This window comes from Parus major, chromosome 4 (genome assembly GCF_001522545.3).
Source record: "Parus major isolate Abel chromosome 4, Parus_major1.1, whole genome shotgun sequence".
In the NCBI taxonomy this organism is placed as follows: Eukaryota; Metazoa; Chordata; class Aves; order Passeriformes; family Paridae; genus Parus; species Parus major.
Window position 1 is genome coordinate 11,528,703 of NC_031771.1, and position 21,507 is coordinate 11,550,209.

Consider the following 21,507-nt stretch of genomic DNA (forward strand, 5'->3'; position numbering starts at 1 on the left):
CTGTTGAACAAGCTCTGACCTCTTGAGCAGACACATTTCCATCAGCAAGGGCAGAGCTGAACAAGCACTGACAATTCAAATACATTTTAAAACGTTTTTGCCACTTCAGTAATAGCATCAATGATAAAACTCAAGTTACATTTGTTGCCGTTCCTTTTCCGTGTTCTGCTGGGCAATGAGGTGAACTCAGGCATCCATTGCAGATGGTGCAGGAGCAGGGTGATGCCCAGGTGATCCCCCTGCAGGTTGTGCTCCCCTATTGATGCCGTGGATGTTGTTCCCGTCTCTGCAGGGAGCGGATGCGCCAGTCGGCGATGTTCGAGCTGTGCCAGGGCATGCACCAGATCAGCCTGCAGTTCGTCCGCCTGCAGCTCAGCTTCGAGGAGTACACTATCATGAAAGTGCTGCTGCTCTTAAGCACAGGTGAGTTGGGTCTCTGGTAATGTAGGAACGCTTGAAAATACTCGGGTTCACAAAGAGATGTGGTGATTTTAACCAGCTTGACAGAAGAGCCAAACTGTTTCCAGCTGGGCCACAGGAATAAGCCTGGGTTTATGCCTTGGGGTTTATCTGCAGTTAGCTCAAGAAGTGTCTTTGCAATTTGAGTGGGTCATGTGCTCTGGAAGGACAGGAGTGGCCAGGCACAAGACTTTGGCCCCCCTTTCCATAGAGGGACCACACCAACAGATGTGCCAGGCAAGTGTCACAGCTGTGGGGAATGAGAGAAAAATCCCTGCTCGACATTCAAAGCCACCAGGGCTTGGCTGACTTAACGTGACCTTCAGGATCAAAAGATATGCATTGCCTGTTCTGCAGAGCAGGTGATCTTGTAATGTTGAGTGACTTGAGAATGGAAAGCCCTTTCACAGGATTCTGAAAGTTTAATAAATGACAGTGTGTGCTTCCTTTTTCTCCTGAGCATCTTGCTTTGAGTTTTAAGACACAAAATTACACCTTGGTGCTTGTTACAGCACTGTGTAGTAATTAGCAGATCTCTTGATCTTATCTTACTGAAAATACTGAAAACCTCCTGTCCCAGTGCAAAGCACACACAGGCAGTTTGTACATTACTTTTCCATCAGTAACAGCCTGTAAACCTGTAAATAAATGTGATTCTGTGGAATCCTGCAACTTTCTGTTACTGGAACAACTTGGTGACACCATGACAAGCCAGCTCAGTGGTTAAAATACCTGCCTTTGAGGGGGAACATGAGGCTGCAGTTCCTGTCAGGACTGGAGGGGGTTTGGATCCTCTACCAGAAACCTCCTAAGGCTGTAAATTTCTTGGGCTTGGCCATGTATCTCCCCTCCCTTCCCTCTTCGGATTGAAGCTGTTCCAGCTTGCTGGGATTGGGAGAGACACTCTTGAGGAGCCCTTTGTTTCCTGGTCTGTGGAGTCTGACCCCAGGTCCCACTCCACCAAGGGCTGGAGGTGATGGTCAGCCAGTGAACCTGGAGCAGTGGGGAGGAGATGTGCTCCAGGCTTGCCCTGAGGGGTAGATGGGCTTATTTGAAGGTTGTCACTCCTGATGTTTCCAGAAGCAACTTGAAGTGGATGTGCTCAGGGAGGGTTTGGCTTCCCAAATGTTCTTGAGAGAGTGTCTGGATTTGAGATCTGCCTCTGCAGCTTTTTAATCAGCCCTAAAGGGGAAGAATCTTTAGAAAAAGAACCTGAAGGCATTCTAAAAATGCAGTAAAATGTCTTCAGGCCAGGTATTTATTATTCTACCCTCTCAAGTGTATAAACTAATGAGTTATTGCATGAATCTGTTAGGTGAGATCAATCTGGCCAACCAACTTCAGTGAGCTGGATCCCTTTGTAACACACACCATGGTCATTAGAAAGTCTGCTAAAAAATAGTTTTTTTGGGAGAATCAGGATATTTTTCATTAGAAAGACAGAAAAAGGAGAGTGAAATGGAAATGGAGGTGGTGATAAAGTGTCAAGTGAAGGGCAGCAAACCTGGTTTTGAGTGATTGCACCTCGCTACAGTCTTATGACTGAAAACACCACGTTTATTTTCATTTCAATTCTCTTATTGAATCATGTGATGAGCAGAGTACAAGTTATTCTGAAACTTTCATGGAGACCACATCAAGGAAGTTTCACTCCATTTACATGTGGAAGAAACCACACATTACAACTCAGTTGTTTTCTTGCTTTCCACAGACCATAGATTTTGGGAGCTTGCCAACAGTATTGCTGCTTTTAATAAGTAAAATCAGAAACACTGGGCAAACTTCCAGAATTTCATGTTTTGCTTGAATTCTCTTTATTTGTGGTCTTTCTTTCTTCCTTAATAATCTGGCTGGGGTGATAGTATAGTAATTTTCAGAGAGAACAGTAAAATACATAGTAGTAGACAAAGAAAGAGTGGCTCTAACGGTCTGTAAGCACTGAACTTATTAAAGGAACTGTAAAGCCTGTGCATTTTGTGTGAGGGCCAGAGCATGCTCTCATGGCTTATCTTGATTGGTGCCTCTGTGTTTATTCACCTTGAACTGAATTTGTAGATCTGTTCCAGACTGTTTATCTGTCAGCTGGCTGAGAGAGTTTGCATCTAGAATTTGAAAATTAAATGAACATAGGATATTTATATTATGAGTGTGTAATATAAATATATAATATTTACCAAGCAGCAGGCATGCTGGTGTGTCACTTCCTAGGCTTTTTCTAAAGATTCTTCCTTGTGCCCTCTTCTAGCGCTTGGTGGCCTCAAGTCCATGCTGCTCTTGTGGTGGTACAGCTCCTCCTTGTTCCCCATTGCTAAATTGCTCTGGTAGATATGGATGCTTTTTCTTAAAGCTTCTACTTTGGAGCCATTTAGGGCAGTTGTTACTTGCTTCTGATGCGATTTCACTGCAATAGAGGGCAGTGGAGAGGATTTAGAAAATAAGGGAATGGATGAACAAGGCAGTTTCTGTCAAGATGTTAAGTCTGGGTGAGCTAACTTAGAAGATCACCTTTTTTTTTCTTTCTCTTTTTAGTAGGTAACTTCCCATTTAGCTTAATCTGACATTGTTTTCTAGTTTGCTTAGGAAATAAAACTCACTCCTGTACAGACTAGTATTTTATTTTCCTTCTATGGACTATGCCTAAGAGATACAGAGAAAAAAAAAACAACAACATTTGACGGTTAAGCAGTGTTCAACCAATTCAGAATATTTTTAGCAATGATGTTAATAACCTCTTCGGAGTTTTCATAGGGATCTGATCCTAATAAGCCATTCTTCTTTGGGGCAGGAACTGCAGGAGTGCGAGGGTGTTTGCAGTCCGTAAAGAAACAGGGTATTTGCTTTTGTAATTAGCCTTGCCAATATCAGTCACAATAAAAACTATCAGGAAACCCTACTTTTGACCCATTTATAAAATGATGATTCCATGATCATGATTCTGTCTCTGTCTGGCAGATGGAAACTATAACAGGACACTAGAAATGCTTGCAACTGTCTGTCATGGTCAAGCACTGGGTCAGGAAGCCTGTCTGGAAAACAGTCTTCTGTGCAGAAAAATGGCTCTGTTTTGTTCTAGATGCTATGCAGATGCTTGCTAACATTCAAAGAAATTTTAGTTCTTACTTGGTGGCATAAAAAATGTGTCACTTGGTCTAGCATTTCTGCACATAACAGCTGTGATACTGTACCTTCTCCTCCTCTGCCAAGTGTGGGGAATCATTCAAGAATGATAAATCATGTTTTCAGCTTCTAACAAAATACCCTTGATCCATCTGCATGGTTTTTATGTGGTTGGATTGTATTGAAAGCAGTTTGGACATGAGGCTAGCATGTGTCATATTTCTGAGATGTTATCTTGTCCTCTGCCACAGCTTCTGCAATCACACATCTGGAGAGGATGCCTGAATCGCTTGAGAATCTGTGTGATGTTGTTGATCCCTCATCAATGTCTGTAAAATTATGGACTTTGCTTAAAGGTTTCATTCCTTCATCCGTTGACTGGTGTAACTGTTTAAGTATGCACATCAAAAGAATAAGCAATGCAGTTAATACTAATTTAAGACTGTCTTTTCAATGACAGTTCCCAAGGATGGTCTCAAAAGCCAAGCTGCATTTGAAGAAATGAGGGCAAATTACATTAAAGAACTAAAGAAGATGGTAACTAAATGTCCAAGTAACTCTGGGCAAAGCTGGCAGAGATTCTACCAACTGACTAAACTTCTTGACTCCATGCATGATGTAAGTATAACTCCTCAGGGAGTGCAGAAAAGTTAAGCAGAAAATCTCTCCATTAAGGTAAACATGTAGTCTTTAATTGTGTTAACTGACAGGGAGACGAAAAACAACCATATTCTTTTTAAAGGGACATCTGAGAGAAGTTGTTAGATGAATTTAAGAAGTTAAAATAAGAAAGTAGAAGTCTTTAAGGTGAAAGGTGCAGGGTTAGTGTATTAAACATCCAGCATGCCTGATGTGCCAATAAACACAGAATTCATTTGGTCATCTTTTACAGCTGGGTTTGTAATAATGATGACTTTAAAAGACCTTGGAGCCATCCTGGGTGTTTGAAGCTTTATTTGAACTCTCAAGTGGATGATTCCTTGTTGGGTCATTTCTGCCACTCTGCCTTATTCCAGCACAAGGTTCCACGTGTCTCAGGTGTGAGGTGTCATGAACAACACAGGAAACTAAAAGTTTGGTCTCAAAGCACCCAGGCTGCTGATGCCTCTGCCCAGAGTGACAGAGTGGTTGTGGTAGGTGTGGTAGATTCCAGAAGGAGTGTCCTTAATGTTGAGCTGTTCAGCAGGGAGCAGCCTGGTCCTAGACACTGTAATGGTAAGTGCAAAGTACAAATCACTCTGCAGCACCAGGACTTATTTGCTTTGACTTTCTCTGAGGGAGCCTGTAGCCTCTACAGAGGAAACAAGTGACCCACTTGGTAAGGTCTCCTCAGCCTGAGGGTTTTCCTAGTGCCCCCTGAGAGTTCCTTGTGGACCAGCCCATTGCTCGAGCCAGCAAGGCTGGCACCCATCCTCTCTGAAGCTGCGCCATGGTGCAGCCAGTGAAGGCAGACTCCTGGGGACAGTGAGAGTGACCTTTAGTTGTCTTTGGGTACGTGAGAGGAGGGCTCCCAGCATGCTCATCACCCTCCCAGTAAAATCTGGCAAACTGCAGCAAAGGAGAAAACTCCATCCTGGGTGGGCAGGGAAGGATCTTTGCTGCGTGAAGAAGCTACAGCACTTGCTTTCAGAGCCTGCATACAAATGCATGTCTTTGTACTCAAATTTCATTTTGCAGAGACGGTACAGTACGGTGCACTTCAGGTCAAATTGGTGTAAGAATGTTTACAGAATGTATATATGGAATTACTTTTCAAATATTGTTCTGTTGTTCATTAAAACATTGCAAACCTTAGTGGGAGGCAGGGAGAGTATTATTAGTGCTGCAGTAATAGCTCATTCTTCAGAGATCAGGTTTCACTTGCTCAGTGCCAGCAAAGGAAGTTGTACTGCTTTAGTGGAAAAAAAAGGGATGAGTGATAAAATCATTTGCAAGAATTCACATCTGAACCTCGAGGCAGCATAACAACCCCCTGCATTTATGGAATTTTCTAATCCTCTTCAGGATAGGCAGTGTCTGTGATTTGTTGCTGAAATGGGAGTGTTTGTGTGGTTAAGGTGACTGGATGACAGGCTCACATGTACTGAGAACGCTCCCATGTCCTACAGACATTTTCCAAAACACAGCATTAACCATTGGGAGCTAAACTAACCAGAGGAAGCAGGCTGCTCTTGCATTTTATTTAATTTTTAATTAAGCTATTTTTGCATTACTTTTGTTTTAATAGAGCACTTTGTTTCAAAGGACTTTTTAAAGAAAGTCCCATTGTCAGCAATCTCTGTTAGAAAGGCCAGTTGTCTCCACAACAGTGCTTCCTTTCATAGATGATACTGGAGACTTGTTCAACAAGAGCACGTGTTTTTCTTTCTCTCTAAAACTGTATTTTTTGCATTTTGGTTTTTGAAATCCATCAGAATAAATTTAGACTGGTGATCATATTAATGAGAAGTGAGAATTAATATTCTCTCCCCACTGCCTGTTAGTGCAGAATTTCTCCATTCAATCAACGTGAATGCAAATTTTTTGCTCGGTTCCTTAGTCTTGGAGGAATGCTCCTTCAGCTGTCACCTGTGTATTTTTAACTTATTCCATTATAGAGGATGATAATGTATTTGGTGCTGGGCATTCTAGCTGGAGCTGAGGCCCCATGTTTACATGCTGCTGTAGTCTCAGCATTGGCATTTTCAGTGCATGCCTGAAGGGGCTGGTGCACAATTTGTGCTTGTTCAGCCCTCCTGCTGTATCCAGCTTGTCCATCTGAGCAGAGCTGCATCTCATCACTCGTGGAATTCACTTTACCTGAGTGTAGGGGCGAGCAATAAGAAAACCCTGCTCCTTTGCATCTCCAGACTTGCTTTCATCAGCCTCATTTTTAAGACATCTGTCTGAGGAATATATGAAATACAGAGCATGGAAGTAGCAAATTACAGTATGCTCGGCTTATATCATATGAGGAAGGAAAAGGAAACCCAAACAAGATGGTTTTACATTGCTCAGGATGCTAAATCATTCATCCACACAGCAAACATATGTGCAGGTAGGAAAGTGCCGAGCTGAGGAAATAAAGAATTTTTCAAGAAGGCCAGGCAGACACTTAAGTGTTTGAAAACATCAGCAACTTTATTTAATGATCCATAAAGCCTCAAAGCACCTGAAAAATAAGAGATGGAAACCCATCCCAGGCAGACAAGATGAACAGGGTTTTGTGCCTGTGCACACCTGTGCTGGGCTTTAGGAGCCTGCCTGCAGCCTGCCCAGTCCTCTGTTTGCATGGAGCCCTGTGGAAGCTGTGGGTGCTGAGGCAGCAGGACGTGGGTTAGTGGTGGACATGGCACTGCTGGGTTAACAGCTGGATTCGGTGATCTCAGAGGTCTTTTCCAACCTTAATGATTCTGTGATCCCATGTTTCCTTCTTGGAGGGATTGTATTTCTCTTATTTTGGCTGCCTCATGTGCATCATTTCCTGAAGAATCACAGTGTAGCAAGGACAGCCCCCCCCCTCTACCTAGACCCCAGAGGTTTTGGTCTTGTGCCTGTGAATGGCCGTGGGCATTTTTGGGGAGAGATGCACATGCAGCACTTGGATGGAGGTGAAGTGCCCTGACAAACACCCTCAGGAACATTAGAAACAGATGTCCTGCACATGGTATCAAAAACTTCATTTGGATCCTCCTCAGCATCTCCTGTTGGCTTTGGCAGGAAGGGCTGTATCTCGCATGGCAGGCCTCTTTCCATACAGAGACCGTGTAGTGTATGGTTAAGCAGTTTGCAGAACAAAAGCTGAATTTGGTTTCAATCTGGCTGATACTAAGCAGGCTTTGAGTGAAGAGGGCTTTTGTTTCGATGCCATGACATTAAACTCTAATGTGAACCTTCCCCTTGTCTTGGCAAGGCATCACCCTGCACTGTCATTTGCTTGTTGACATTTTCTGCCAAACAAAAATAAATTCTTTAAGGCTCATGCTGCTGAATAATTAATTTTTTATGGTTCCTGAAGGGAATACTTTATAGCTGAGGTGGATCTTTCCATAGGCTGAGAGCACCAGGACTTCACTCTCTGAAAAAGCTGACAGTGGGAATAAGGGCATGGACCCTCTGAGGGGAGGGTTGGAAGGGATGCTGTGCTGGATGCAAATGTGCCTCTGCAGGTTCCCAGTCCTGCAGATACAAAGCTGCAGATGAGCCCCTCAGCTGTCACCAGCACCTCTGGGTACACTTACTTCTGCTACTGATCTGCCCAAGCCGTGTCCCACTGCCGATGAGCAGTTTGGAGCCTCCTTTCAGTCCCAGTGCCTGAATTCTCAGGGTGAGCATTTTCTCTGTTTATTGAGAGGATAGATCCAGCCTCTACTCCCAGAGCAGCAGCGATGTGGGAGTGTGCTAGGTGTGTGTTGCGGCAGCTAATATGCATCTGTCAAGTGAGAAATTGATTCCCAGCTCCCTAATGTAGACAGAAGCTATTCTGGGAGTCATCTTGCTCAGTTTGTGATGGTTGGATCTCCCTTCATGTTAATAGGTGTTTGTTGGGGAAGGGCAGAACCTGCTGCAGTTGGAAGAGCAAGTGGAGACTTTGAACTTGGGCTCTTTTTTGGCACGTCCTGGTGTCAGGTGGTGTACTTTGGGTGTGCACGTGGTTGTGAAGGGAACCAGAAGAAAAGAGTGCGGTTCCTCAGAATGCACAGGAAAAACCAGGGGTCCATGTTCGCTCTGCCAGATACTGTTTGTGCCTAATCCATATTATTTTATCCACTTTTTACTCCTTACTAGCATGAGGCAAATACTCTGCATAGGTATAAATGCCTCTGCATAGGCAAATACTCTGCATATTCATCCCTTGGTGTTCCCTTGTACTTCCTGTGAATATAGTGATCATGGAATAATCAAGACCTGGTTGGCAGTGAAAACCACTTTAGCCTTCCTGGTTGTAGGAGGGGAGTTTTGTATCTACTGCATGAAGTAGAAAAAGCAGGAAGTGACAATAGTCCTAAACTCACCAAGGGCTCTGCTGGGTGAGGAAAGAGCTGGGTGGGCAGAGACCCATTCCTGAAAGGGACAGAGTGAGGCAATTTGGAGTGTCTTTTTTTTTTTTTTTTAATATAGGAGAATGCTGAAGTTTCTGACAGTAATAGCTGTAGCTAATAATAGGAATAAATTACTCAGCATTGTGTTGTTACCCTACTGCTGATTTAATTGCTGTCTCAGTAGGCTTAATCACAGAGATGCTCCTGATAGAGAAGTGACTGTGGGCTTTCATACCACACTCAGAGATTCAGAGAGAATTTGGAGAAAATGAAGCACAGAAATGTGCACCCTTGCAAATCCAATAGTTCTTACCATTTTTGGAAATGCAAAGGCATCGTGGTGAGATTTCCAAACTAAAATAAATTCTTTTTGCTGTAAAAATGGGACAAGTGCTCGAAGGTCACTATAACTGTATTAACTTCAGGGACTTCATTAAAGGATTCATTTTTTTTAATTATGAAGAACAGTGTGCGTGAAAAAGTCCATTTTATGGACACCCCACCCTAATAACAGAAAATTACATTTGATTAATACTGCTATTTCTCAGAGGTGCTCAATACAGCATACAAATGCAAAAATTGATTAGGTTAGGAATATCAGAATTGCTAAGACTGCTGTAGCCTTGAAAATGTTTGAAGTGCAGCTCACTCTGCAGGGTAGTGATGAGAGAATTGGGAATTGTTTTAGTTGTGGCCTTAACTGCACTGCCAAACTGTAAGTCTTCAGAAGTGTGCTTCAGTAGCTGAAATAATTGAGACTGTAGAAGCCAGGGTGTTTCTAGTCACCATTGCACTGCTTGTGCAAACAGCAGTGCTTTCACTGCTAAATTGGAGTTGTCTGTCACACTGCTGGACTGGGGGAGCTCTCAGCTTTTCCAGTATGAACCACCAGAAGTAGAGGGTAGAAGTGGTCATCTGAAGCATAGTCAGGAGTTCTCAGAGCACAGGGATTTTACAGGGCTTTAAAGAACAACCAGGAGTACATTTAATCTAGGAAATTCATAAGGCACATTCAGAGGTGCTGGATAGCTCGTGTTACCTTGCTTGTCACCTGTGGTGCCTCAGTCACTGCAAAGAGAGAGCTTGTGTGTTCCAAGAGAAAACCTTTTGATATCCTTACTGAAGAGGGAACTTCTCTTTTAAAGCAAAAGACCATCTAAATTATTTACTTCTTACAAATCAAAACTACATCAGATGAATGATGTTTGGGATGCAGAAGCAAGGACTTAAATTTCAAAATTAGCATTGCCTGTGGGACCTGAGTTTTTTATCCTTTTAGTGAATCCTCATGCCAAGGCTGCTGAGCTGGCAGGAGGCTGGTACTTTTGAAAATTCATGGGAACATACCTGCAGAATAGCCTGCTTGTGGCTCAGCTCTTGGTCTCACAGCTTTATCTGTCTGACCTTAGCAGTGTTTACATTTTTTTACATCTGAGCTGGCTTCCAATTCTGCCACATTTGTTCCTGTTTATTTTAAATTAATGCTTTCCCAGTCCCAAAAAGCCATGCAGCTTTCAAGGCTGGAGTTTAAAAGATTCTGACTGCAATCCTGTGGTCCTGGTGACACATGGGGTCACATGTGTGACACACATGCTTCCTAGTCCTCCCTTTCTCTTTATGTGGATGATTATTGTCAAGTATGTTAAAGCTGATAGCTTAAGACAGTGGAACAAAAGTTTTAGCAGACTAAATAGCTATAGAAATACATTATCCTTAGGGCTTCCAACCCAAGTATGACATGATAGAAGGGTTCTAGGGATTTTCTTTTAAACTGTTGTGCAAACTTAACCTTTCTCTTATGTGGTGAGGTTTGTAGTGTGCTATGCTATGAGTGTCTCCATGATCACACCCTGGTTTTCACCCACCGGACTACTGACTTGTTTATTGAATCGAGTAGATTATGCTTCTTTCATTTGTGTTATTTTTCATTTCCCCTTGTCTGCATATTCACCAGACATAAATTTGTACTTGGTACTACTAAAAGCTTGCAAAGAAGTCAGAAGTAGTAGTTTCTAGGTAGGATTCTCTGTGACCTGTTTCACTGAATCCAGAGGCTCCACACGGGCGTGACGAGGCAGGAATTCACTTGAGCTGCACAGAAGGCAGTGGAACAGAGGTGACCCCAACCCCCTCTCGCATTCAGTGATGTGAAAGAAGTTTAGGAAAAGCAGCACATTCACAGGGTCATTATCAAGGCTGTGCTGGGGTGCAAGGCTTCCTTTGCTTAGGGCTGGTGTTTGACGCCAGAGGCAGGGAGGAGGGAGCGGCAAGCACACCGAGACACAGTTTCCTTCACTTTGGTTTTGTGCTGTTCAGAGTATTTTTGGCACACGGTAGATGCAGTAACAACCTTCTCCTCATGGGTAAAGTAAACCTTTGAACACCAGAATTTTTTCCTTGAAAACCAGATTACATCTATGCTACTTATTTAGCATGCACCTGTTTAATTAATTAGCGTTACTTCATGACATGCCAGATCATCATGAATGACCTAAGCCCCAGCAAACAGACTCATGTAGTGCTCAATAGCAGCGAGTCATGTGTTTGACTGACCTCAGAACTTCTCTGGGATGTTCATAAACTGCTTACATGTTTGCAAGAACAGCTGTGAAAGTCCTGAAAATGAGCAATAAGGTATAGTGCTACAGGAGGGAAATGTTGCCACCCATATTTTTTTATTCATTTCCTTTTCTGCCTTCCAGAAGTCCACTTTTATTTGCTCTATCTTTAACAGGGGCTTTATGGCAGAGTGCAATTCTGCATGGTAAGAAGTGAAATGACAAACTTGTGTTTGATAAACTACACATGCAGAAGTGTTTCAAGCCCTCTGCAAGAACACAAGGTGCCAAAATTAATTTAACACTTGGATTTTTTGACAGCAGAGGCTCTTTCCATCAGTCTCACAACAGTGTATGGACTGCAGTGGACGTTCACGCACTCACTGAAACCTAGACGTGCTTCATTCCTTCACCTTTCTTAAAGATTGGAAAGGGTCCAACATACTGTAAGGTTTTAGGAGATGTATTTAGGTCACAAGTACCAAAAAACCTGTAGATGTGTCACTGTACAACCTGAAATGCCACTGTGTGATGTAGCAGTTGTGCTGTTGAGCTGCAAACATCAGCTGCTCTGGCAGTTCTAGGTTGCAGTCCCTGGAGAATGCACTGAAGTTAACCAAATAATCTGATTTAATGATTGTGTATCCAGCTGAAGCTGAGATACAATACTTTATGGCTGATCTTTTCCCTCTGGGCACAAGACCTGGAGTTTTCATGGTGGCTATTTGCTGTTAGTGAAAGGAAAAGTGCAGCTAGGCAGAAAAATCAAATCTGTGGTCTCCTGGGTTTTCCTAGTTTTAATGAGTCAAGTAGCCCTTTGGCATTCGGGTTCTTTTGTTTGCTTCATAGCCCCTGTAAATGGACTGTTGGGTCAGAGTAAGGTGTTGTTTCTTAGAAATAATTAATTATCAGTAAGCTGTTGTTTGCATGCAAAAATCTCCGTGTTTTTCCTAAAAATTGATTCTTTCTGTATTTCAGCTCGTTAGTGACTTATTGGAATTCTGCTTCTACACCTTCCGAGAGTCTCAGGCACTGAAAGTAGAGTTTCCAGCCATGCTGGTGGAAATCATCAGTGACCAGCTACCAAAGGTGGAATCTGGGAATGCCAAGCCCCTGTACTTTCACAGGAAGTGATAGAAAATGTCTTAAATGGAAGAACTTTGCCTTAAGTTTCCCTGTGTTATTCCACACCCATGAAGGACCCAAGAAACCATATTTTAAACATGCTCTTTACACTTGTTCAGCAGTCTCTGAATAGTCTAAAATCATACGAAGGGTTTGGGGGAATGGAAAGCAGTTGACTTGGATTTGGCAAGACCTAGATGTTTGGAAATTACCCCATAACCCTAAAACACTTAGAAAATGTTCCTGTTCCTCTGGATGAAAAGCCATATCTAGTCAATAACTCTTTGATTTTGATATTTTAACAGATGGAGTTTTAAATATGCCATGTAGTTTCTGGTATTGTTTGCTTGTTTTAAAAGGGTTCGAGAACTAATGAGAACTTTTTAAAGCTTACCCTTGGTTTGCACATAAAACGTAAAGTCAATATGGGGCATTAATATTCTTTTCTTGTAAAAAAAAAAACAAAAAAAAAAAACAAAAAAAAACCCAAACAAAAACTATATATATATATACACATATATATACACACACACAAACCCTAACGTGTAAAGTAATAACAGAACATTTGGTGTGGAATACTGTTATCCCCACCTGTGGCATTTGTTATCCCATATTATCCCATCATAGATGATATACACTGTGTTAAGTGTCTATTTACTATTTAATTCAAAAGGATAAGATGTGAAAGACAAATGCCCTGGTATCAATTTATAGTATCTATTGTGCTGGCTTTACAAATAATTTTTTGCAGTCTTTTGCTGTACTGTACATTGCTGTATGTATAAATTGTGAAGGACCTGAAATAAGGTGTAAGGAACTTTTGTAAATGAGACAAAAAATCTTTAATGGTTAATAGGATGAACGGGAAAGTATTTTTGAAAGAACTCTATTTTGCTGGAGACTATTTAAGTACTATCTTTGTCTAAACAAACAAGGTAATTTTTTTGTAAAGTGAAATGTTCTGCATGCATAATGAACCGTTTACAGTGTATTTAAGAAAGGGAAAGCTGTGCCTTTTTTAGCATCATATCTAATTTACCATCCTACAGTATCTGTTGTAAATAACCACGCTTAACCTTTTCCGTTGTGTTTTAAGCCTTTCTATTTCTCTCTCTATTTTCCTCCCCTTTTGTCTCTCTCTTGCAAGCGTATGTGACTTGTGCACATCTTAGAACTCCTGCTTCATATATCTGTAGGAAACTACACATTTTAGTGTTTACCACTTTACCAAGGTTTCATTTAACAAGACAAATTATGGTCTCTCTCCAAAGCTTTTGCCAGCTTAATGATCTAGTGAGTTCTTGCCCTCTATTCCCTTTCTCTCTCAGGGGAACACGGGGGTGAGCAACATGTTGAATGATTTTTCTTTTTTTTACTAAGGTTTCCCAGATTGTTTGTTTTTGGTTTATTTTTTTTGGTTTTGTTTTTTTTTCCTTTGAATACTGGATCTATGAAGCATCTTAAAAGGTCAGATTATTATTTCAGAGGGGGGAGAGCGATTTCTGGTTATGCTGAAGGGAACATGCAGATCATTACAGTAAGTATATCAAAGAGATTTGTACTGGTGAGAGGGATGGTGAGGGATGATAAGGGCAGATAAGCTGAGTAGAATTTTTAGTGATAAACTAAAAGCGTCTGTAATTTTATAAGCATTTTGTAATAATCGGGATACATCCAAGAAGACAAATGTTCACACTACAAGTTCAACTCAGTTGGTCTGATTTTGTCTCAAAAACGTTTTCTCTAGAATAAGACTGCAAAGAAAAGAATTTTTGAGGTGATTTTCACTATTTCACAATTTATAAGCAACTACAAGATTTTGGAGTAGAATAGAGGACAGGTGAACTTTTCTGAGGCTCAACTGTTGCTACCATATGCTCATGTTTAAATAGAATAGTTTTTCAGAGTTCTAATCTGTAGTGTTCTCTCTGGGTGCCACTGGTATTTTTGAGCTATAGTGTGTCCCTTGGCCGGTCAGAATGTAGCATTTCTTGTCAATGGTGGTCGAATTAAGAATTCTACACCCTTTCTGAACCCAAATTTGGAGGTGCACCGTGGTGCACTGAAGACAGTCAGCGCTACTTGTCTTTTTAAATGACACCTGCCTTATGCAATGGGTAATCTGTAAAGACTGTATTCAGAGAGGTTTTTTATATATAAATATATACATACATATATTATTTGCATTTTGGAAGTCTAATTCATAGGCAGATCTTTAAATACTGACCTGCACAGCAATATGAAAGCCAAACTTCCAACGTGAGATATACAGCATGCAGACTGGTTGTTTACAGTAAAGACACAGTCATACATCCATCTCTTAATTTACTTTTTTTAAAAGTCTAAAATAGAAGATTTCAAAGCCAGGTTCTGGGTGAATACAGTCTGCAGCAGCTTTTTATATTAACAAAGTTACTGCCTCCTTTTCTGTCTCAGAGTAACTTTGCTTGACTAAAATAGCAAAGCCATATTCTACACTTCACTGTTAAATGCCTGTCCCAGTCCAAATTGTTGTCTGTTTGCTCCTATTTTTGTACCTTATTACTTTTAATCTTGGTTTGGTACAATTCATAATTCACAGAAACTTCATATAATTAAACACACTAAATTAGTTTTAAAAAGCAATTTATATCTTTATGCAAAAACGTATGTCTGTCTTTGCAAACAACTGTAAGCAGATTATAATAAATCCTTTACTTTAATCACCTGTTGTTTATGAAACCATTCATTGATTATTACTTTTTTTTTGCTAGAGATCATTGAAGTAATAGATACAATTGGATATAGATGTTGTAAGAGGCAGTATTCTCTTATCAAGGACACTTAAGCAGAATAGCCATCACTTTTTTTATCTAAACCTGTGTACAGAAAAAAGAAAAAGAAACCACAAAACCCAACCCTAGTTTTTAGCTACCAGGAAGTTCATTAGGTTCTTTTGAATTTGTTTAGAATGAAATAGGCATTTGTCTCCTGCAAAATACAAGACAAGCTATAACAGCTTTTAGAAAGTGGGCTTTTGTTCATTGAGCTAAATTATTTTGTTGTAAGAAGGAACAGGGATATGCAGCAAGAGCATTGTATACACAGTTAAAATGTAAGATAGTGTAATGTACTGCAGTGGGTAGTTCAGGAATACTACACATCGTGCGACTGAGCAGTTGCACAGAGTAAAATAGAAAAGACTAAAGTTTGCAATATCAGAATCTTATTAAAAAGATACTTTACAATCAATCATGCAAAAAGCTAATTCACAGGGTGGTGTTTTTCACTGACTTGTTTAAACATTTATGAAATTTAAAAATTCTACAGTTAATGCACTTTTAATTGTTTATTAAAGATTTGACATTTTTTAGAGCAATGTTTTCAGCTGGAGGTCAATGACTTGATAAGATAGACAGCAGTTCTGAGGCCAGGAAGCTCAGAGGAATGTTTAAGAATTCTTGGAGTTTAAATAGATTCCTGGATGAAAAATAAAAGCAGCCAGCAGTATCGTGTAAACAGTAAAATCTATGCATAATGATGCATTTATAATTAGGGGTTTGCTTCTGTATGTTTAAAGCTTTTTAAATAAATAGAAAATATTGTTTGGTCTTTATGTTAATGTCTGCAAGTACCTACTTTTCTTTTTTTTTTCTTTTTTTTTTATACAAATTGTACAAATATACATGAATTAAACTGGTTTGATTGCAAGTATTTCTTGCATTTTAATCTCAGCTAGCTGCTGATGCAGTGATTTCCTTAGAGACAAGCCTTCTGCTCATGTAGAACAATACAGAACCAGAGAGTGGGTTGGGTTGGAAGGGACCTTAAAAATCATCCAGTTCCAACCTCCAGCCATGGGCAGGGACACCTTCCACTAGACCAGGTGCTCAGAGCCCCATTTAACCTGGACACTTCGACATAAAGTGACTCAAAATACACCAAAACATCTTTCTTCAGACAACTGGAGTGTTGGTTCCAGCAATCTCTGTCAGCTCTGGGTGTTGCTGCACCCGCAGTGGCTTTGGCCCAGGAGCAGCTCCTCAGGCTGTAAGACAGGCAGTGTCCAACATTGAGGAATGTGGTTCATTTCACCTGGGTCCCAGTGTTTGACAAATGACGTGCTGACACTTTTCTGGGCACAAGCTACATCCCACTGGAAGAAACAAACTTTCAGTAGCCAGGCCAGTCTGGGCTCCAGTTTCTGTTAACCTTCTCCTGCTCTTCGCATTGACCAAAGTTAGTGAATCCATTCTCTTGCCCCGAGAGAAATTCTATTTTATATACACAAGATTTTCCCAGTGACCCTGCCTTCTCAGGGTCAGACCTTTTCCAGTTGCAATTACAGTAAGTTAGCAGGAGTTTTATTTCCCCTTCTAACTATCTTTCTTTGTTCTGGGTACTCTCTCAACAATTCACCTCCAAGTTTGCACGAAGCCTGGACTGTGTTGTAAGACCACCACTTAATTGCATTTAGGTTTTTCAATAATAAGTTGCATAAACTTTTTTATTGCCAAAAAATCCTTGCACCTGCTTTCTCTGTGTGGAATTGTCAGAAGGAAAGAATAGTAGGGGATCAGCAGTATTAAGAAAAATTTCCCATATGTTTACAAGCAGATGAATCTGTCATATGCTGTTCTAGAAATAAGACAGTGCTATCACTCATACTTGAAATTATAATGAAACTTGTAACCTGACCTCAAGCTGAGGCACTCAGGTATCTGCAGAGACTCTGGGAGTTCATGAGGAGTACAATATTACTAAGAAAGGAGTGGAAAAAATGCCCTTTCCTGCCACAGATTTTGCTTGGTAAACCATGCCCTGCCATAAAGTTTTTGAGGTGTTCTTCCTTTAATTGTAGATGTTGACAGGGTGAAGTTTATTTGGCGCTTACCTGTGGCTACTGTAAGGACAGATGAGGGCAGACTGTTGGACTCTGATGTAGAAAACAATGTCCAAGACACATTCAGCTGAAGAGGTGAAACTCCAGTGAAGACTTTCAGTGAAACCCAGTTTAGCAGTGGTGCATTTACAGCCTACACAGACCCTCTGTCAGCAACTTTTCTCCTTAAACTGCAAACCAGGTAAGAATTGTGAAATGGGTTAAGAGAACAAGGAACAGCATTGAGGAAGGCAAGTTTCTGCCCAAGTCTCTTCTATGACACAATTACAGAGGCTTGGGTAGCAAAAGCTGCAGGCAGTGTGGCAGGAACATGTATTTTCATTACAGGACAGATAAATCAGCTAATGAGATTTTTCTCTCACTCCTCATAAAAGACGGCATCAGAAGGAAACCTGCCATGAAGATCAGCTGGGACAACACTTAACAACCTTCAGCATTCTGGAAACCCAAGGGCTTTTCACCCAGGAGAGTGGAAGTGCTGCTGGCCAAGGCCCAGCACTGCACCCTGGCCAGTGACTAACAGGCTATAAATTTCTGCTGAGCCCAACTGGGCAGGAGTCTCAGCTTGGCCATTAATTATTCAGCAAACACATTCGACCTTAATCCCCAGGCTGAGGGATTCAATCTCTGTCCCACAGTGATGGCAAGACCAATGCTGTTTTGCATAAAAAACACATTTGGGGTGCTTTTTATGCAAAAATCCGTGATTTTTTTCCTAATTCACACTCTAATTTTTCAGCCCATGTCATACATTCACTACCAGCAGCCTCAGCTTTTGAAAACTGACAAGTCCATGGCCCTGCCCACAGTAACCAGCACAGAGCAAGGGAAGGGAACCCAACCCAAGGATTAATTCCTCTGTGCCCACAGATGTGACAGGGGAGCAGTTCCATGAAAGAGGACAGAGGCAGACTCATGGAGAATGACCACTCCTGCTGCCAGGCCAATAGAAGGATCCTGCAACCAGCTTCCTCCAGAATGGACTCCCTGTCCTCTCTCCTGTCTCAACAGCATGTTATTGCACTCCTCCAAAACCTACCAAGCCACAGATAAGACAGACAGGAAGCATGCCCTAAAGGCTACCTTCAGGAAAGCAAGCATTCTCAAAGCCTTTCTTTTGGTTTGCTTTTTTTGTTGTTGTTTTTTTTTTTTATTTTAGTATCTTTTAATTTCCACTTCCAAGCAGTCAGTACTGAGGGCATCGCTCCCAGCTCTTCTCAGCAGCAAGGATGAAGAACGAGCTGTGCCGTGGCTACTGGGCTGTGCAAGTCTGTACTTGGCATTGGTGTAACTGGGCTGATGTGGAAACCCATCTGGTGGGTAGCAGTTCCCACAGCTGAATTCCTCAGAGGCAGTGTGGTTAGCCTGACAGCCAGATCTGATCTGGCTCCGCTCACACCACTGCCTTCAGACAACGGCTGGGATGTGAGAAAGTTTGCATTAGTGTTACTTCTGTTCAGTGTATCACTTCTGAGTAGAAAAGTTTTCTTCTCATTTGGGTTCTGTGTAGCTCCAGGAGTAACAGGAGTCTCAAAACACCTCACCTAAAGGTGAAACAGGCTCGCAGAACTGCATGGAAGAGACACTAAGACTCCTTCCCTATGTATCTGCCTTTTTTAAACGACCTCAGTTATAAGGAAAAAAAGCCCCACCACACAGAGCTAGAGCTGACAAGCACATTGAGAATTTTGGAGGAGAGCAGCCAGAACAAGATCAAACTGCCCTGCAGGTTTAAAACAACAACAAAACAAATAGAAGCTACTTCCAAAGCTTGTAAGCTTCAGGTTATCAGAGCTTCACCATCTGACAAGCCAGCATACCTAGCTGCCACACCTGCAAGGCTAACAGCAAAGATTTATATTCTCCCTCTTCTTTCAACATTTTCTACCAACTGGTAGCCATGAAAACTGAGTCTGGCACACAAATACCATCCTGCCTCCAGAATGAACCTTTAAGGCCACAGATGAGTTGATAGAGCTGTGAGCCCAACATGAAACCCAGCCAGAACAGAGCTTTGCCATGTGAACAAATCTGAGCAAGGAAAACTGCAAGCTGTCGCTGCAAATACTGGTGCAGCTATTTCCTTTACACTGAACCAAGTAGCAAATCAGAAGGCATTTTCAGTGCTTGGGTCACTTAGCCAAGGCAAGAACTGCCTAAAAGCTTTGTGGCAGGGAGTCACCACTCCAATACCAGAAGAATTTACCAAATGAAGCTACTCCAAGCAATGAGGGTCAGTGCTGGAGAGCTGTACTGGCTTGCTCCACCATTGCTCCATCTGGAAATTATTTGTGCATACTCCAGTGGTCCGTGCAGTCTGGGCAAAGAACAAATTAATGGCATGGAGTTAAACCCTCAGGAGGGAAAAAGCCATCCCAAGCCCAAGGTATCATTAACCATTAACTGATTTACTAATCTCATTTGTTAGGAAAACTTGCAAAACTAAGTAGAGCTGCAGTAAATGACTTGAAATCCACAGAGTCAAATTTAAAAAATTTGACATTTAACAAAACTGAATTTAACAAAAAAGTGGTTCTGTATTAGCATGTCATCCTGTCACACTTCCCTGCATCCTCTCCACTGTCTTACTTGAAGGAGAGAAAATTTTAAAAAATCGTGATAAACTGCATGTGACTTTTAAAAAGTCCTACAAATTTTGAGGCATCAATAAGACCTTGTAGTTGGCAATCAGAGGGAAGGAAGACAGGCAAGGTGAGCAAGCAGATAAAAGAGACAAGAGATAAAATGCAGGAATTCTCCAGGATGCAAAAGCATTGTAGCCAGAGATTCTCTTTTCCCTTTTGGCTTGAACTTCCAGAGCTGCCTATTTTGTGTGAGAAAAGCTCCCCGTCCCTTTTGGAGCCTGCTTGAGGCTGACTGCACCGAGCTGCCAATAATTATTTCATGCCACAACTTCCAGAACCAGAGCAAAATACTCTGCAACATAGGAATGACAAGTCAAATAACAAATAACATTTTATTTCATTTACAGTGATATTTTTGAGTAGCAAAGGAACCATGACATATAGGAGCCTGTAATAAAAGTTCATGTGTCTTATCTTTATAAAATAAATGAAATCATACACGCAACATAAATGAATGTGCTCTTTGAAGACATTTGAAAAATGTCATGTCTTGGTAACTATTATTTTTACTTACTGATGTCTGTTCTGCACTGGCTATTCCACTCTGAAATATAATTTAATTGTCAGCATGATAGCGTTTTTTATCCATCAGTATCTTCCAAACCTAAAATGATCATAGAATCATAGAATGGATTGGGGGAGGGAGGGACCTTAAAGACCATGTAGTTCCAATCCCCTGCCATGGGCAGGGACACCTTCCACTAGACCAGGTTGGTCAGAGCCTCATCCAACCTGTCCTTGAACACTTCCAGGGGTGGGCAGCCACAGCTGCTCTGGGCAACCTGTGCCAGGGCCTCAGCACCCTCACATTCTGTTAAAAATGCTGGTTATCAAAGCATAATCTCCAGGACACTAAGTTGATTCACAGATCCACCAAATACTTGACTTCAAAAGCTATTTATCTTGCAAACAAACATACTACTACTGCTCTTTACAACTGAAAAAACAAGCAACCTATTAAAAAATTAAGCTATCCCTCCATCTCTCTTTCTTGCCCCCACCCATTCCAACCCCCAAAGAATCTTTTTTTTGTAATTCATATTTGGCAACACTTAATGTCTTTATACAGATTTAAGATCTTCAATCCACAGTCCAGCTCTTCACTGATTAAAAGCAGTCACAGAAGTAGAGACAAGTGACTAGAACAAAAATCCATGGATACCATGTACACCTTCTTGGCGTTCAATGCACAAAGCTATAAAAACTGAACATAATTTTGTGGAATTAGTCCTCTCTTGCCATTTAACGTGCCTTCTAGCCATCCTGGCTCTCTGGAAAATTGCACTGCAAAAGAAAGGGAGAGAAAATTACTGCATCTTTTTATGTTTGAATTAGTACTTTTCAGCTTTAGCTCCACAACACCAGACAAAGCGTCCATAAAAACTTCCCATCATCTGCAATGACCAGTTTAAGAATCTGGCTAGGAAAGATAGAGAGGATTATTAACTTGACTTAAATACTTCGTAATGTACTTCTGCAAAGTCTACATGGTAAAAGCTATTGCTTTTAGGTGCAGGAGACTTCATTAAGGAAATAGTTAATGGAGCTTAGGACATATTTATAAAATAGAAAAATCTGTGCCATAGGGGAAAAGTCAGAATTTATATCAAGCAGTGGAAAACGCTTTCAGTAGGTGGGGTAAAACAAGAGCAAAACCTGTCTTGAGCAGAAGTGATGAATCTGTAAGCTCAGAGCCACAG

At 41.3% G+C, this 21,507-nt stretch overlaps 2 protein-coding genes across 6 annotated transcripts in view; one reads left to right on the plus strand and one right to left on the minus strand.

The window, feature by feature from the left end:
* The window catches only part of NR3C2 (nuclear receptor subfamily 3 group C member 2), a 189,903-nt gene extending 174,028 nt beyond the window's left edge, over positions 1–15,875 (plus strand). For 2 of the 3 annotated variants that reach the window (XM_015624186.3, XM_015624185.2), the window contains 3 exons: positions 293–423; positions 4,037–4,194; positions 12,134–15,875. In XM_015624186.3, the coding sequence (XP_015479672.1) occupies positions 293–423; positions 4,037–4,194; positions 12,134–12,289 (445 nt within the window). In that variant the 3' untranslated portion in view covers positions 12,290–15,875. The remainder of the gene's footprint in view (positions 1–292; positions 424–4,036; positions 4,195–12,133) is intronic. The other variant, XM_015624189.3, reaches the window with a different exon arrangement.
* A 4,245-nt stretch (positions 15,876–20,120) lies between these two features.
* The window catches only part of ARHGAP10 (Rho GTPase activating protein 10), a 138,250-nt gene continuing 136,863 nt past the window's right edge, over positions 20,121–21,507 (minus strand). For all 3 annotated transcript variants that reach the window (XR_001520941.2, XM_033513966.1, XM_015624190.3), the window contains one exon: positions 20,121–21,091. Coding sequence is in view for 2 of the 3 variants with exons in the window: in XM_033513966.1 (XP_033369857.1) it covers positions 21,003–21,091 (89 nt within the window). In the remaining variant the exon portion in view is untranslated. The remainder of the gene's footprint in view (positions 21,092–21,507) is intronic.